The sequence below is a fragment of the Rhamphochromis sp. 'chilingali' genome (genome assembly GCF_963969265.1).
Source record: "Rhamphochromis sp. 'chilingali' genome assembly, chromosome: 1".
Taxonomy (NCBI): domain Eukaryota; kingdom Metazoa; phylum Chordata; class Actinopteri; order Cichliformes; family Cichlidae; genus Rhamphochromis; species Rhamphochromis sp. 'chilingali'.
In genome coordinates, this window is record NC_137929.1 from 18082820 (window position 1) to 18100949 (window position 18130).

At 38.3% G+C, this 18130-nt stretch overlaps 2 protein-coding genes across 2 annotated transcripts in view; one reads left to right on the top strand and one right to left on the bottom strand.

Annotated features, from left to right (window-relative positions):
• arsj (arylsulfatase family, member J) overlaps positions 1–1234 on the bottom strand; it is a 35386-nt gene extending 34152 nt beyond the window's left edge. The window contains exon 1 of the mRNA XM_080876724.1: positions 992–1234. Within this exon, the coding sequence (XP_080732850.1) occupies positions 992–1026 (35 nt within the window). The 5' untranslated portion in view covers positions 1027–1234. The remainder of the gene's footprint in view (positions 1–991) is intronic.
• The window catches only part of LOC308393174 (zinc finger MYM-type protein 1-like), a 188599-nt gene that overhangs the window by 25175 nt on the left and 145294 nt on the right, over positions 1–18130 (top strand). The window lies entirely within an intron of this gene.

Below are 18130 nucleotides of genomic sequence, written 5' to 3' on the forward strand. Positions count from 1 at the left end.
GGAACAACCTCTTTGCTGTCCTAGATTCTAATCCAACTCATTCTCCAAATATACACCCACACACTGGGTGCAGCACCGGGAACCAATCAGGGATTTCTGTTGGCTCCAAGCCGGTGACCTGCAGTGAACAGAGTGATTCATATCCACAAGTAAGGTAGAAAAGTGTATAATAATTAATGTCTTAAATTAAATGTATTCATTGTGTGACTTAACTCTGAGGGAACAGACAGAATTGTACTTTTTACAAAGGAAGTCTCACTAGCAGGAACACTTTTGTTCCCTGATCTCTTTCTGTTAATTTACTTCACCATCTTCTTCTACCTTCGAGGTGCTCCCTATTGGTGGCTCGGTTCATCACCCTATCTCTTGCATCCTCCGTTGGCACAACAACCCTCCTTTACTACATTCTTGAATCTTCTTTTGCTCTTACCTGGCCACTTCATCTTCAACATTCTTTATGCGCTATATTCACACTCTGTCCTCTGTGCATGTCCAGTCCACCTCAAGCTTGAGTCTCTGTCATAGTCCTGGGTTTTTAGACCTTGAGTTTAGAGTTCATCTTTAAACTCTAAACTTTTAGAGTTTAGAGTTTAACCTGTCAACAAATATTCTCTATTCTCTCTTGTCATTAGCTTGTTTGTTGTTTATATTTTAATCTTCTTGTATTTTCATAGCATTTCTTCCAGTTACAACTTACAATAGCATATTTTTCACAATTACCCAGGTGGAAAGAAATGTAGAGGAATTTGAATCATAGTCTGCCTGCACCCTCAATTTCACATTTCACAATTTACACTGCTGCCTGGCCTAATGGAGGTTTTGTTGCCCAGCCTGAAGGCCCAACAGAATTCTGGTCATATCTCCAACAGTGCCTGCATTTTCCCCAGGTGTGTTGGATAAAACTAGGCACCACTCTTTCTCACCACCCAGTTCTGAGGACACCTTAACCACCCTGTCTTTCTCCTTTGGTCTGAGGATGCCAAGCACCTACCTGCTACTCCACATAGGTCCACTGATGCGAGGCATCAGTCTGCTGGCTGCTCTGCCCAGGGCCCAACCCAGAGACCGCTCCGCTCTGCAGCCTCCCCTGAGACCCCATTCACTGTAGTTCTGCCCCTTAGGTTCTGCTTCCTGAGATTAGCCTAACCTTGAAGCTGCTTCCTCAGAGCTTGCCACATCCATGACTGAGTGTTCTGACACTTCTGAGTTTCCTAGTTCTGACTCTTCTACTGAGACAGCTAACTGTATCTTTTGTGCCTGCTAATCGGGACTATCCTGAACCCAGTGAGTCCAAAATGACCTGCACAGCCCCAGCTAGTAAATCCAGTCTGTCCTGTGGAGCTCCAGCCAGGCCCTGAGGAACCATTGTGCTCCGTACAGCTCTAACAGCCTCTGCCTGTGGTCCTGCCTGAGGGTTCCTGTCACCTGAGGGAGGAGGTTCAATGTTGCCTGATTCAGGTCTGCTGCCCTCTCCACTCCTCTGCTTGCCTCCAGCAAGCCTGGGTTTCTACATCTTCATTGCTGGCCCCCCACTAAATCTGCAGTGCCTGTCACCTTCACTGCGGCTACGTCCACACTAGCCCGGATAGATTTATAAAATTGCGTTTTCGTCTGAAAATGCTCAGTGTCCACACTAGCATTTTCAGTTGTTTTCACAGAGTTGCGCGGCCACATTGAAACGGCCGAAAACGTTTCCGTTCCAGTACTGTGCATGCATGAAACGCAAGAAGATTTGACCTGCCTCATTTCTGTCTGCCGCTTATTTACTTTCCAGCTCTTTGAAATGCTGCGGCAAAATGTTGAGGAAAAGCACCGAGTTGTTTAAATGGACTAACAATGAGGTGGAGTTGTTGCTGCGAGTAACACAAAAGTACAAAGTTGCAAAAGCAAGTGAGAATTAAAGAATTTGAAGAAAAGCTATCTGGAGCATATACAGACCGATAGGGTTAGAGCAAAAACGCGGTCTCAGTGTGGACAGGAGGCTAAAATGAAGAGAAAACGATGTGTTTTCAAACGAAAACCCATTAGTGTGGACGTAGCCTGGTCTCCACCCCTGCTGTTCCAGGGGGGTCTCCAACAGCTGTTGGCTGTTTTCTGGACTGTTCTTTAGCTACCTTGGCATCAATTTTCATGCTCACTGTCGAGGGTTCGAACCCTGGACTTGCAGTCACAGAAAGTATAATCCCAGCCATCTGCAAAGAATTTACATTACAATACACCAACTATGCATATGCCTCATGGACTTTAAGTGTGACTGGAGCTCAAGAGGTAGAGTAGGTCATCTAATAATCAAAAGGTATGAGGCGCCTTGAGGGGACTGTTGATGTCCGTTGTCACCATATAAATAAAATGAATTGAAAATAGAATTGAAGGTTGGTGTTAAGTTTGCTGCCTTTTGTTTATTAATTTTACAGTCGGCATGACATTTATGATCAGAATGACTACACTATGTTGTGAAAAATTATACTTTGATGCCACCTGTCCAACAGAAAAAAATCCTCTTGAGAGTGAACCAAGTGCCCTTAAAGGCACGGGGCTGTGTATTTTGGGCCCTCTGGACTGTAACATTTTCACTCCACAGTTTGCACATTTCTTGTGTAGTAAATTTAATTAGAAATTGATATTATTTTTATCCACAAAGTACATTTATCAGGGCATGGTGGCGATCAAAAACAAGGAAAAACACACAATTTTATTTTTAAAATATGAAAAATATATTAAAAAAAAATTAAATACATAAAAATATAAAAAGGCCAACATCTAAGACCAAATACCTCAAAAATAAGCTGCTACAGTGCTCGCTATGTTATAAGTAATGAGATGTCCTAGTCATAACTTGGACTTGGGGCTATTTGTTGACAGAATGTCTTGCTCCAGTTAATGCAAATACACTCAAATTATGCACTGATAACAAAAGAAGGCAGTCTGGAGAGTGCTACTGGAGTTTTAAATAGTTCAGCCAGCAAGAAACTAATTACTGCTCAGCATTATAGACAATGGTGTCCTCTGCAGTGGCTTGGTCTCTTGGGAAGTTTCATTTTCCCTCTCCTTCCACCCCCTGACTGCCAGAGGTCAAAGACTCTACAGAGACAGAGACTCTGTTGTGTCACACCAAAACGTGTCCTAGAGCTCCAGTTTTAAACAGCTGAATTTGAGTATAGATAACCTTTAAAGTCAGTCTGCATTCACTGAGGCATTACTGAGTCAGATTGCTGACTTTAAGACATTCTTATTCACTCTTATCCTACATTGCATTCATGTGAGATAAAAGACAGGACAAGATGGATTCAAACATGACAATAAAATAAACTTCAAAACAACAAAATTTAAAAGAGACAATATAAAAACACTGCATCAAAATCAAACAACCAAACAACCAAACAAAAGCAACATATGTAACTGGCTGACATGATGTGAATGTCGATATTATTCAGTCAGAAGAAAAACTTTGCTGTAATGCCAGTGAAATATGATGCAGAGGAAAGAAAAAGAATAGTTAAAAAACACTATGGTGGGCAAACAACATGTGCAGTGAAAAAAAGGGTATTTGTGTAATTTTGCAAATGATCATATTTCGGAATAAGAACACCTTAAAATACGGCTATGGAAAAGCTGACCTGACAGCTCTGGATTCTGAGCCATAGATGAGGAGAATGGATTTTGCTAGCTTGGAAATGGAGAAGGAGTTGAAATAAGGACATCGTCCCTCACAAAGGAAGCACTAATTTAGCAGTGTAGACTGGGAAAGTGACATTAACACATCCCGAGTCCCTGAGTTTTTCTTTTTACTTGATTTATTTTCTTTTTTATTTTTAAACCCTTATAGGCCCACGCCAGGGAAATTTTGTAGTCCTCTGCATTTAACCCATTCACTGGGGAGCAGTGTGTAGAGACGGTACCTTTACGGTACCTTGCTCAAGGGTAACTCATACCTCAGGGTAGCCGTTCGGTGGATTCAAACCCCCTGACCCCAGCCTTCAAATCATGGGGCGAACACTCTACCTACTGAGCTAGCCCTGCTCAGTTGCATACAGGACTCCAAATAAAGATTCAGAAGCTAGATGTGTTACTTTACTGAAATAAATATAGGTGTCAGCATAGTCATTTTAATTTGAGTGTATGGGTTTAAATCACTGTAATTTTCATTAAGCTTGAAATATGCTATTTCAAGAAATTCTCTCATTTCATCAGATTTTCTAATTAAACACTCTTTATGCTTATATTCTATTTACATTCATTCCTTTTCATTGTGGACTTTTACATTTCTAGGCTTTCATATCAGCAATTGTCCCAATCATAGAGTAGTTTGATGGTGATTCAGTGTCTCTTAAAGGTCCCTGTTTTCTTGCAATCACTTCTTATTGTAAAATAAGTTTGTTTTTTGCAGAAACTTGAGAATTACATCTCGAAATCAAGTGTTAAACGCCTTTATTATGAAACCTGCTTTTATTATTATTTATTTATTATTATTTAGTGAACAGGAGAGGAACCTGACACACAAACTTGTTACCAATGTTCCCTCTAAGCTGCGTGCGTGCGCAATTGCGCACTGGTGGCACGACCTCTGCGTACAGAAAATCTGCGTTGCGCACAAAAAAAGAAAAAAAAAAACTAACCTGATTTGAAAATAAAACTTTAACAATTCTGTTTTGCAGTGTTAGTCAGTAAGTGACTGGCTGCTCCCGCATCGGATTAGAACGAAGCCACCTTATCCTGTAGTCCAGCCAGTAATGCGATTCACATTCGTATATAAGCAGTTAATTAACGTCGTTGACAGGCTATGACAGCGTCCTTATGTGCAACACCGGTGTTTTAGCTAGCAAAGCGGCGTGGCTGATGTGGAGTTTATGGCAACGTGTACAACCATTGGAGATGTGAGCAGGACAGACGGAAATTGACGGAAAAAGTGTGGACTTTATACCAGTTTTAAATTGTGTTGATAGGCCACGTAAAACCAGAGTTATGATAAAAAAATATCTGCAATGTTTGTTTTTCCTGAATACTATCGTTTATATTTACTGTGGTAAGAAACGGTAAAAACTGCATTTTATAAGGAAAACACTCTCCGCCTGTGAGCAAAACCAACCCCCCCCCCCCCCCCCCCCCCCTTTCCTATTCGTTGGAAAAAGTACCCTGATGACCAATCAAAAAATGACATGGCGACATGGCATTTAGTTGTTTAGGAAAGGGGGAAGTTTTAGGAGTGACGGCGGTGTTTTGAGATGAGAGATTTGCCACGTTTAGCGCAAATCTTGTGTAGTTAGTGTGTAGTGTAGTCAATAGTTTTGTTGTGTGTGTCAGAACAATGAGGCAACTGCTGAATGTTACAGGTGTTACAGCAGTGATACATCTGTTGTCAGGCCTGCAGGTATCAGGCTGTTGTTCTCCTTTATCTCATAGTGGACAGAAATTATTTTTTGGAGTGACACAAATGATTTGTGTGGCATCAGATTTGATGCAGAAGTAACTATATAATTAATTACCCAACATTGGTCATTATATACTGTATTTTGCAGACAGAGTTACAGGACTCTCTCCCAGACCACAGACTCATAATACAAGACAGAGCTTTACTGAAGTTCAAGTTATTTTTACTTCCAATATTGTTAACATACTACACAGGTCATGAACAAGATTTTTAAAAAATTTCATGGTAAGTGGGCTAAAGCACTTAATTAAAAGTAGTCTAACATAAATGTAAATGCTGTAATTTTATTATTTTAATTAACCATGTAACTTGAATGGATTCGATGCTGCTGTGACCACAGTGCACACGTCTGCTGTTACTCAAAGTGGTCCAAGGGGCCGCTCAGGGAGTTTGTGTGTTCGCTCAGACACATGAAAAATTAGAGGGAACATTGCTTGTTACTACATTAAACAAGTGTAACATGAAGTTAAACTTGTGTAAATAACAAAGCAAAGTAAAAAGCTACCTATTCAGTGTACTTTTCACTCACATTTAGATTATATCGACTATGTACAGGGCACTGGAAACTGTAAATAAAGCTTTACTTATTTATATTATTTTGAAAAATAAAGCAATATTACATCACTCTTATTCTATATTTTATTTTATTTTTCTTTTCTTATTCTACTTTAAATGCTGCTTAATGTTCACATTAAGATTATATTTCTGGTTGTTTCCATAAATCTTGACTTAAAGAAAGTCCATCCATCCATCCATCTGGGACCCGGTCACAAAAACCCCAGTGGTATTTTATTTTTTTCTGGGGACAGCATGACAACAGCTGTAATGTTTCAGTTTCAGTTCCAGTTTTGATGTTGCAGATGCATTGTCAGTATTTTATCATTACTTTTTAATAACATAGCTCTTTTTTTCTGTGGGATAGTTCTTGAAGTCCTGCTGGTGCATTTAACTGAGACAGGTCTGAGGGTTGGTCGGTAATCAACCCCTCCCAACACACACACACACACACACACACACACACACACACACACACACACACACACACACACACACACACACACACACACACACACACACACACACACAGAGAATTTAATAACATCCCAGCCAAACTCACACAAAGGACGCTCACAGTAGCCCTGCTCAGTTATTTTTAGCAGCCTTATTTGCTGGCTGGTCGAAGTTGGAGTTGTGTGAAGTGGACTTGGCACTGCAGTCAGTACACATATAGCTATATATATGGATGTGTGTGGGTATGTGTGTGTGTGAGCCCTTGTTGACACAAAAAAGATGAGGAGTGTTTCAGGCAACACACTGACTTTCTTTCACCATGCATGAACTGTGCTGAAAAGAGCTTTTTCATTGCCGCTCACCTGCTCGCACTGGATACACAAAACTGCAACGATACCACGGCTCTGTGTGTATATGCCTACCTCAGGTTATGATGGATCTATGGATGTGTGGTTGAGATTCTGGTCAGACCGGAGTATGAGCATGACATATTCCTGAAAAAACACAGATCCCTGAATTTAAACAAACACATATACACAATTTTGATTGGGGTACATTTGTGGTACACTTAACATTTTAGACTAGTGAGTACTGTCTTAGTATGAACTTTATTTCATATGTTTTTGATATTGTCATATTTGCATTTGCTGTTGATTATCTTTGCATTTATGTTAAAAGACTGTAAGTGAAATAAAAAAACAACACGATTGAGCAAGGTGATTTCATTTCAGCAGAGTGCACAGATGGTAAAATAGAGAACAGTAGAGAGAAGCTTCGGGCTTGAAGACACTTTCATTACAAAGAATCTTTTGTTAGTGTAGCAGGATAGTTAGGATAGCTAATATATTTTAGAATACGAGCACAGACTGGTGCTTGCTTGTGAAATGTTTTTAGTTATACAGCCTTTTAAGTTCTGTGCCTGAAATGCCAATTGGTTTTCAGTCTCTATAACATGATCTCAGACAGTTTTGAATTCTACTTTTTTATTTTGCTGTGACAAAAAAAGGGGTCTGAAAAACAACCAAAAAGTAAAAACAATAACAACAACATTGTTAAAAAACAAAACAATACTACAAATGTCCCTTTGGTCAGTGAAGCATCCTCCTTCATTAAAAACTGATAAGATATTTCTCTCTTTTATGTCACTACTTTGACACTGAAGTTTCTTTGGGGTTTTTTGTGATGCTAAAACACCACACATGTCTTTAATAAAACAGACAAAGTCATAGTGGCTGTAATGCTCTACATCACTTAGTCATTCAGTTCTTCTTTGAGCAAGTAATGCTAAAAATCTGTGTTGCAGTGGAGCCACATGTTGTGCATTATGTTGAGTAATGTGCTGTTAAAACTGAGGAAAAACTGACATGTGACCTTAATGAGGTCTGTGCACATCTCAAATAATAAGCAACAGAATCATTTTACTTATGGGGGTGTTTGACACTTTGTAAAAACTTGTTCTATTAGAAGTCTTGGATAAAAGCCTCCCCCAAATGACACCTAAACTCAGTTTTTTCCAAAGCATGATTTCATTAGTTGCTGTTCCAGGATACATTTAGCCACATAAATGTCACTTTGTGTTGCACCAAACCTACTATCAAATAACGGCAGCACAATGAGAGCTGCAGTGATCCACATGCAAGTTGCGTGGCTAAACCAGAGCCAGCTGAGTATGTTTTTGTGTGAGTGTGTTGCATCATTGCTGCAGCGACGGAAGAGAGACAGATGTGCCATAAAAGTTAAGGAACCTCCTTTCCTCTGTCTCCTTCAGAGATCCTCCCCATTCCCCCTCCCCCTGTGCTCCTTATGCCCGGCGATTTCATCCTCCCTCTGTTTATCCATGCCCTCAGAGGTCAACAGGTGTGTTTCTCATGAAACATTTATTGTGTTCATTAACAGAACAGAGGGCAGCATACATAAATCAGATTTGTTCACCCCGGGAAGAATGCCGATATGAGAGTGTAACCATGCATGGGAAGTGTGACTACTAAGGCGTGTAGAAAAGTCTTTGAAGACCAAGATGCGCACATGCTTGATTTAGAGAGTGACTGATGGAAAGATGAGGAATATATTTCTACAAAAAATATGGATTTATCAAACCAGGGCCACAAAACATGAGAAATGTGCATGAAGAGAGAAACCTAGGTGAAATATCACCTTCTTGTCTCACTAGCCTAGATGAGTCTTGACAACACACAATGGAAACTCTGAGAATGAACTCTTTCAACTGCTGCAGGCTGAAAGATAAATAGCAGCTGCTACAGGGGCAATTCCAGAGTCAACAGAGACCCAAAGGCAGGCCTTCTGCAAATGCTGGAGTACAAATGAAAATATTAAGGGGCCTAATGACTAACATTGACTGGCCACCGTGTTAAGCACACTTGCTCAAGTGCGCATTAACACAAATATCTAGTCAGCCGCTAACATGGCTCACATGGAAGTACAGACAGTATAGACATGGTCACGATGACCCACCGATTTCCAACTTGAGCATCAAAATCGTGGGAAGAAAAGGTGATTTAAGTGACTTTGAACATAGAATGGATTGTTCAGTAATGTGAATGCTGATTAAGCTTATTCCGCATTCACTGACTGAGATTCTAGTTTTATTTCACACATTTTTCGCCGGCTGTCTCCTTCAATACCGTCCAGCCACCACTAAACCACCATTAGATATCTCTTCTTTTCGAAATGTGTGCTTGTATTTTTCTCATTTCTAACTTTTATATTTTTTTAAAATATTCAACTTTATTCAACAAACATTTATAATGTAATTCATTTGTATTTCAGGGCTGCTGTGTCCACAGTTTTCGCTCTACAGCCATCATTGTACCCTCAAAACGTAACCACCATTGTGTCTTTCCAATGACATGTCTCTCAGTGCTAAGAGATTATTTGAAATGTGTGGATCCAAGTGGAGGGAGTACCTTCTAACAGACCCATTGATATACATTGTATTTTCAGTTAGGAGCTCATCCCAACAGCAGGAAAGACTGCACTCTTTAAATTGCTCCTGTGACCACATTTTCTACACCAGGAACATAAAACACACACTGTTGTGTAGAACAAGTCCTTGAGACCCTCGTGATTCAAACAGTATTTTGAGTTACGGTCTTGGATTTAGAAGCTGTTTTTCAGCAGGTGGGCCACAGAGTAGCAGCATGTCAGTATTTGCTGCAGTCCAACTGAAAGCTGTTGGCAGCTGTTGGTGAAATTAAATGCACGGGAATGACAGAGCATTTGGATTGGCACATTCATTTCAGGGTTAGTTTTAACTGGTGGGTTTGTTTTCAGCAGACAGGTGGTTCAAACCTGGGCAGTTGAAGCAGCTGATGACTTTTACTATAATCTTTTTTGATTGGATGATTAGAACTGAAACCATTTACCTGTCTGTAGTGGATTCTCCCAAAATCTTCTAACCTAACCTAACTAGTGTTCCTGTTTTTTAGTCTTTATAGTTTATCTCCCCTCTGATAGGTTTGTAACTTAAACCTATTCGCTGGAACGTTGAAGACAATATAATTACACAGCATAGCAAGACACGAGTAGGCAAAGTTCTTCATGTTTCTCGTGCACGGGAGAGAACCGGACAAGCGCTGTTCCTTCACTTGACCCCAGTTGCTCTTGTCCGCTCTCCCGTAACACTGCCCTTTTATTGAGGTTACATGAATATACATAGGTTCATTAACATATGACGTATACATACACACAAAGAGTACCTTGCCTGTGCGTTGTGTAAGCGTGTGTGTGTGTGTGTGTGGGGGGGGGGGGGGGGGGGGGGGGGGGAGGGGGGGGTCAGAGTGTGACCCTATAAGGACTTCCCTAAACCTGCTGGTCTGGAAGTTTATCCTACCATAAAACAATAAGACAAGGTACGACCTCTCCCATGCTCCCAGAGTGCTCTGGAATGCACACAAAGTTTGCAGACTATTTACCCTTGTATGGTGTTCGGGTCTGTGAGACCCGTGTTCAGTTTTTTTCAAAAGAAAAATTAAACAATTAATTATTTTTTCACGTGTAAATGTGTTGTGTCTTTCCACTCACTCCACTTGATTATAACTGATTTATTTATAACATTTTATATAAAAGAAAAACAAGAAGCACATTAATTCATAAATGTGATCTAACAAAGGTAAAGGGAAAAAATTAACCATGTTTGCTGTTCATATGTCTTGTAATTGGGATGAAGTAAACATCTGTTGAGTAATTTAACATAAAATTGTTTGATAGTGTTAATTTGGAAAGCCAAAACTCTAGCGGGTCCACCAGACCCATGAACACTGGCTGAGTAACAAAAATACGAACACCACACAAGGGTTAAGGATCAAACCTCTACCAATCTAAAACTAATTATAAAACTCTAAGCATATATAAGTAGATATTTCTAAGCATAAATGATAATCAACAATACAAAACCTGACACCCTCTAACAGTCTTAAAATAAACCCCCCAAACAGTTAAAGATTAACAATGATTTTACCTGCAAAAACACAAACACTCAGCAAGTTAGTTAGTGTCAGCTGATAGCTTTCAAAATATTTCAATGAGCAACAAGATTAGAGTGAAATTTTCCCAGGCTATATTGGCAGATTTCCGTTCCCTTCAGTGACCATGTACAGTATTTATACTAGTATAAAGTACAGTGCAGTATAAAGTAGAATTCAGTGAATGAATCTAGCACTGACCATGAAAACCACAGCTGCTGTGCACCACGCCAACATAGTGGATTGCTATAAATTAACTACAGTACGGCAAACTAACCTGCTTTTCCAACGTTACCACAAAGTTATTAGTATATAGGCTAGGTTAGTTAGTATACCTCAGTTTGTTCTGCAGGGTGTTTGACAAACAAAAATACATAGTTTATCAAAATAATTCATATAGACCCAATCTGAGTAATTTTCAGTTTGCCAGAGAGGGGAAGACATGAGGCAAAGGGCTGCGGGTCAGATTCAAACCCGGGGTGGCTGCTTTACGCCATATGGTCGGCTGATCAGATGGCGAACTAAACCGGCTCCCACCAATAAAGTGCCTTACTTTTAAATATTACCCCTCTTCTTCCCTTCCTGCCCTGTGTTTCTTACATCTTTCACCAGTAAAGTTATTTCTCACTCTTTCCTCTCCCAGACACACTGTGTGAAAGTGCACAGAAACCGTTTGAGTGATTTTTGTTGAGCTGTTAGATATGTTGAAATTACATGCTACAGTGTTTTACTCCCTTTATGCATGCTGCTTTTCTGCAGCGCTTGCTGAAGTACCACAGCGACAATTTTGGGACATCTGCACTTTTTCTAGCTCGCTTAAAACCCCTCAGTATAGCCCTATAAATGATATGTAAATATACTGTATGGTTGTGCCTGTGATAATCTTTTATGTGTTATTGTTCTCTCCATTTAGCTTAATGTTTGATGGCACACAGTGATGTGCAACAACAACAACAACAACTCAAATTAAACTAAAGTAGAGAGCATTTTTGACAATGTAAGGAGAAAAAAGTACACATACTATAAAAATAAACAACAACAACAACAACAACAACCACAACCACAACATTCAATAATCAAGTAACTCTAATAAAGTAAGCAAAGACGTATTTGTACTTTGTCAAAGATTTGGGACTTTGTGGGAAAACTTTCAGGGCTTAACCCCAATAAGACGTGATGCTGGGAAAGGCAGATGTTAGTTTGCTGTTCCTACTGTTTACCCTGACAATTAAATATTTTCTCTCACCTGTTATAAATAAGACAATTGCCAGACTGGATCCTAAAGCTAGTTTATTGACGAGGCAGCATTAAAACTGTAATTTAGTCATATGAGTGGACAGTAAAAGTTTTTTTTTTAAAAAAGGGGGAAAAAATAGGTAGACAGTGTGGTTCACGCTTGTCTTGAATGGACAGCTAGAAGATAACATTGTCACATTGTCAAGTCTAATTGTGTGGATGCCTTAATAGGCATCCACACTATTGAGTTCCTGTTTCTCTTTATTCTTTATTATTCCGGGTGTTTCCGTACACTTTTCGCCGTGGATCTACTTCCACAATTTTTGTGCTATTTTCACCGTTCAAACTCTAAACTGTTCTGCTCTTTCTGCTAATGCCGGCTATGACTTCTGGTGTTTATTACTATTATACTTTTTAAAATATTACACTTTTTTCCTTTAATTTGTCCCATTGAAATGAATGGGAAACTTCCACAATTCTGCTAAAACTTTCTTGTCTTTGAAACTTAACTACTGCCTCATACTTTCACCTAGAAACTCCATTCAAACTTTAAAATGTTCTCAAATGATTTGGCTATTCCTGTGTGATTCAGCTTTTTCAGATCTTCTACCGTTTTCATCTTATCTCTCTTTAAGTCTTCAGTTGCAAAATTGTGATTTTTCAGAAAATACATGCGTTGCTATGGTTGCTATGCAATTAACTCAGAGGGGACAGTGAAACTGTTTGAATTTTCTCTTCATGTCCAAACAACTTCTTGCTACTCGCTCAATTTCCACTCAAGCCCCACAAATTATACATCAAAACGTAGGTATTTTTGCTGGCTTTCAGAAAATGTCACTATCATTGTTGTGGGACTCATAGATATTTTGCAAATCTCCTCAGAGTAACACAAAGTCAGAAAACTCTCCATATAAACTCAATGGAGAGTTTGTTCAAAATCACCGCTGGATTTCTCTAATGAGAGGCATTTTCAAATTGTCATATCTCCTTAACGAAGCGAAGTTAAGACATGAGGCTTGTCCCCGTATATCTTCAGACACTCCTGACGCTCACAATTCAAGAATTTCTTTCTCACCTATTACCGTTCTGAAATGAGTTGGACTTGTTTGAGGGTAGGAAATTTGTCCCTCGCTCAGATTTCATCAGATTTCAATCTCTGGAAATGAACCACTTTTTTCTCTCGTCATATCTTTTTGATGGATTTCCACAGAGCCCTGAAAATTTCCATGACTGTTCACCAAAGCCTGCTGTTTCTTACGGTGAAAGAATGATTTTGATGCTCCATATAGATTTAGAGTTACCAAAGGTTGTTTGAGCGCAAGTCAAGGCAGTTTTTGCTTCGCCTCTACTCAGTTACAGTGTATTACAAGTCATATATCTTTAATAATTTATGTTTTATCTCTGAATTATGAAGACCTGAAGATTCCCCCATCTCTTCTGAATAAAACGATGCCTGAATGACCGTTCTAGCCTCTACGGTTAGGAAATTATGGCCATTTGTTCGAGGGGAATCCTGAATGTCAGAAATACACTGAAGAAAACTCACACCTCTCTCTGTGTCTGTGTGTGTAAGGGCTGACTACAGCAGGTGCAGCTAATTTAACTGACCTACATATACCAAGCCCAGACTCTCCACAGCTCCTGTTCCCTTTACTCTCTGTGTATGTGTGTCTGTGTATCAATATTTCTCCTATGTTTAGGTATTACTCCTCAATCATAGTATTTCTGCTAAAGCAAAGTACTTCTACTACATCTTAGTACTTCTGCTAAATCATAGTATTTCTGCTAATTCATAGTATTTTTGCAAAATCATGGTATTTGTGCAAAATCATGGTTTTGGGGCCAAATATTTCTGTTATTTTATAATATATGTGCTGAATATATTATATGTGCCAAATCATAGTATTTATCCCAAATTATAGTATTTATGCCAAATTACAGTATTTCTGCTAAAACGCAGAAATAGTACCTTTTAGCAGGAATTTCTACCAAAAGATAGTACTTCTGCTAAATCAGAGTATTTCTGCTAAACCAGAGTATTCCTGCCAAATCATAGTATTTGTACTGAAACATGGTACTTCTGCCCAATCATAGTATTTGTACTAAATCATAGTACTTGTGCCAAATCATAGTATTTATACCCAATCATAGTATTTCTGCTAAATCATAGCATTTGTGCCAAATCATGGTATTTGTGCAAAAACATAGTATGTCTGCAAAACCATAGTATATCTGTTATGTTATAGTATTACTACTAAGGCATAGTATTTCTGCCAAATCATAGTGTGTGTGCCAAATCGCAGTATTTATACCAAATCACAGTATTTGTGGTAAAACATAGTATTTCTGCCATATTGTGGTATTTGTGCAAGAACATTGAACTGTTATGTTATAGTATTACTACTAAGTCATAGTATTTCTGCCAAATCATAGTATTTGTGCCAAAGCATCGTATTTGTATGGATTCATAGTATTTCTTCTAAATCATAGTATTTCAATCAAATCTCAGTAGTTGTTGTTAAAACGCAGTATTATTGCCAAATCATAGTATTTGTACCCAATCATAGTATTTCTGCTAAATCATAGCATTTGTGCCAAATCATGGTATTTGTGCAAAAACATAGTATGTCTGCAAAACCATAGTATATCTCTTATGTTATAGTATTACTACTAAGGCATAGTATTTCTGCCAAATCATAGTATTTGTACTAAATCATAGTACTTGTGCCAAATCATAGTATTTGTTGCACATCATAGTATTAGAACCAAAACATAGTATTTGTCCCAAAGTATCGTATTTGTATGGAGTAATAGTATTTCTTCTAAATCATAGTATTTCAATTAAATCTCAGTAGTTGTGTTAAAATGCAGTATTATTGCCAAATCATAGTATTTGTACCCAATCATAGTATTTTTGCCAAATCATGGTATTTGTGCCCAAATAATAATTCTGTTATGTTATAGTATTACTACTAAGTTGTAGCATATCTGTTATGTTATAGTGTATCTGCGGAATATAGTATGTGTGCCAAATCATAGTATTTATACCAAATCACAGTATTTGTGCTAAAACATAGTATTTCTGCCATATTGTGGTATTTGTGCAAGAACATTGAACTGTTATGTTACAGTATTACTACTAAGTCATAGTATTTCTGCGTTGTTATAGTATTTGTGCTAAAACGTAGTATCTCTGCCAAGTCATAGAATTAATGCAATTTCATAGTTTTTTTTAGGAAATCTGTTATGTTATAGTATTACTACTAAGTCATAGTATTTCTGCCAAATCATAGTATTTGTACTAAATCATAGTATTTCTGCCAAATCATAGTATTTGTGTGAATTTGTATACTGTAATATCACTGTATTATGTAGTGGCTAAGTAGGGGCTGTTTACTAAGTGCATCAGTGTAAATAGGTCATCTCTTGTGTTGGAGTGCCCTCTTGTGGCGCCTTTTGGGTAGTGCCTTAGTAAACGGGAACCCTGTAAAAAGTGGCATCAGACTGATTTGTAGTGGAGGAATTTGTTACCAGTTTTCTTAATCTTTAATCTGTATGCATGTTGTAATGCATACCCTGTTCTTAATCATAGAAACCACACCATATCACCTCTCCACATCCTCCTACTGTATGCCATACCTCCCTGTACCATCCATCTGACCGCAATAAACTCCACCTCGTGGTAATCTAATCCCTGGATGTCTGACTCTCCTTCTGACTGAGGATAGTTATAGTATTTGAGCCAAATCATAGTATTTGTGCTAAAACATAGTATTTCTTCCAAATCATAGTATTTGTGCCAAAGTATAGTATTTCTTCCAAATCATAGTATAACTGCACAATAAAGGTTCTTGAGCCACATCAGTGTTTGTGCCAAATCTTAGTATTTCTTCTAAATCCTAGTAATTCTGCTCAATGATAGAATTTCTGCTATGCTTTAGTACTTTTTTCCTAGATTGTAGTACTTCTGCTAAGTCAAAGTATTTTATGTAAATCATAGTATTTCTACCAAGTCCCAATGTTTCTGCTAAATCATAAATAATGTTTTAGTACAAATTGTATGATTTGGTGGAACTTTCTGTGTTCCAGCACAAATGCTATGATTTGGCAGGAAAAAAATATTATTTAGCATAAATACTAAGTTTTAGCAGAAATGCTATGTTTAAACTTTAAAAAATTCTGCTATTTCTGCTGATGTGTGTTATGACTTTTGACCATTGAAATGAATGGAACACATTATCAATGTGGTCACTGATTTTGCATGATGGGCTGAGCTGTGTTTTACCTCAGTGAGATAAGCATCCGTTCTCAGACTGGGAGGCCTGGGTTCAAATCCAGCTTATGGCAACATTTCTTTCACTTAACAGTTAAACTTTTTTTAAACTCTTTTCAACACAAATTTCATTTTTTTCACCCCTTTTCAGCAAAATTTTCAGTTTTTTTAACCCCTTTTCAGCACAAATCCAAACTTTTTCAGCTCTTTTTCAGCAAAAACCTCTTTTCAGCAGAATTCTGCTCAGTCACCTCTTTTCAGCAGAAATTCTGCTGATTGAACTCTTTTCAGCAGAATTTTCACCCCCTTTTTTTTGCCCAAATTCTGCTAGCACAATTGTCAATCTCTCCACCTTTTCTTTGTGAGAAAGTGTTTGGCTCAGTGAGCTAAATAGCTGCCCTTTGACCAGGAGGGCCAGGTTCGAATCCTGCTCAGGGCATCTTTTTTTTTTTTTTTTTGTTTCAACTTTTTCAGCTTTTTTCAGCAGATATCTTCAGCCGTTAAGGCATCCACACTGCATTTTCGCAGGAAATGCAAATTTTTCTAGTTCTCATTTGGTTTCAGTCTGCAAACACACACATGTGTAGTACTTAACTGACAAATAAGCCCTGGACAACTAAGCTTGCCATGCCATGCATGGTGAGAACATTTACATGTAGACTAAAAAATGTATATGCAAGCACCTACCAGCATTTCACTTTCAACTCAGACTTGGTGATGATTCAATTTACAAATCCATAGTGAAACTTTGTGATTCCTTTACAGGAATAAAAATGCTTCACCAAACTGTGCATGTTTACCATTTCTTAATGTCAAAGCTTTGAGGTATTTTTGAAACCTAATCATCTTTGGGGCGATATACATATGCTTAGGGCTAAGTTATTGTCTTTGGATATAGTGCAGGTGGTTTCTAATAAGGCTGTAGGCCAACATATGAACTCGTTTGTAAAAGCAAGGAACTATGCATCTTTAAAAGAAAATCTCAACCACAGATTTTACAAGAAAATGCCTTTTAAATGGTCAAATGGATATACTTAAGACACTTGGACTAAATAAACAAGCTGAAAGATGGAGCTCCAGCTTGACAAGAAAGGTTTTAATTGAGATGGTACCTTTGTTTATCTTGGCACAAAAACCAGAACCCATAGTTGTAGATAAGGAGAAATAAACTTACATACACAGGGTCTTATTTTCAACAAACCTTTTTTGGTTACATTTTTTCCAGAAATTTAGTTTTGGTTTTTTTTTTAGTTAACTAAAATGTTATTTCACATTTAGTTTTCGGTTTAGTGTTATAGCTAATTATAACAACCTTGACTGTGTGTCTGTAAAAACTATGCTTGCATTTGGTTTCTACAGGAAATACAGGAATGTGTGCATCTGCGTGTGAATGAGACATGAAATGTCAATTGCAGAACTCCAGCTGTTGCACAAAGAGCGCCAAGAAATATGAGGCACAGAGCCAGCCTGACTGAGGGCTGCACACCAATTGCTGCAGCCAGTCTTTTAAGGTAAGACAACCATAACACAGGAGAAGAATGTGAAGGTAAATTATTACACTATGCAGTATTTCATCATATTCTCTGCTGTGAATATGTACTTGACAAAGAAACGAATATGCCCTTGCTGTCACGGTCCGCTGTGACGGACCGAGTGGAGAATGCGTGTAATGGACCCAGGTGCGTACACAAGTGAACAGAC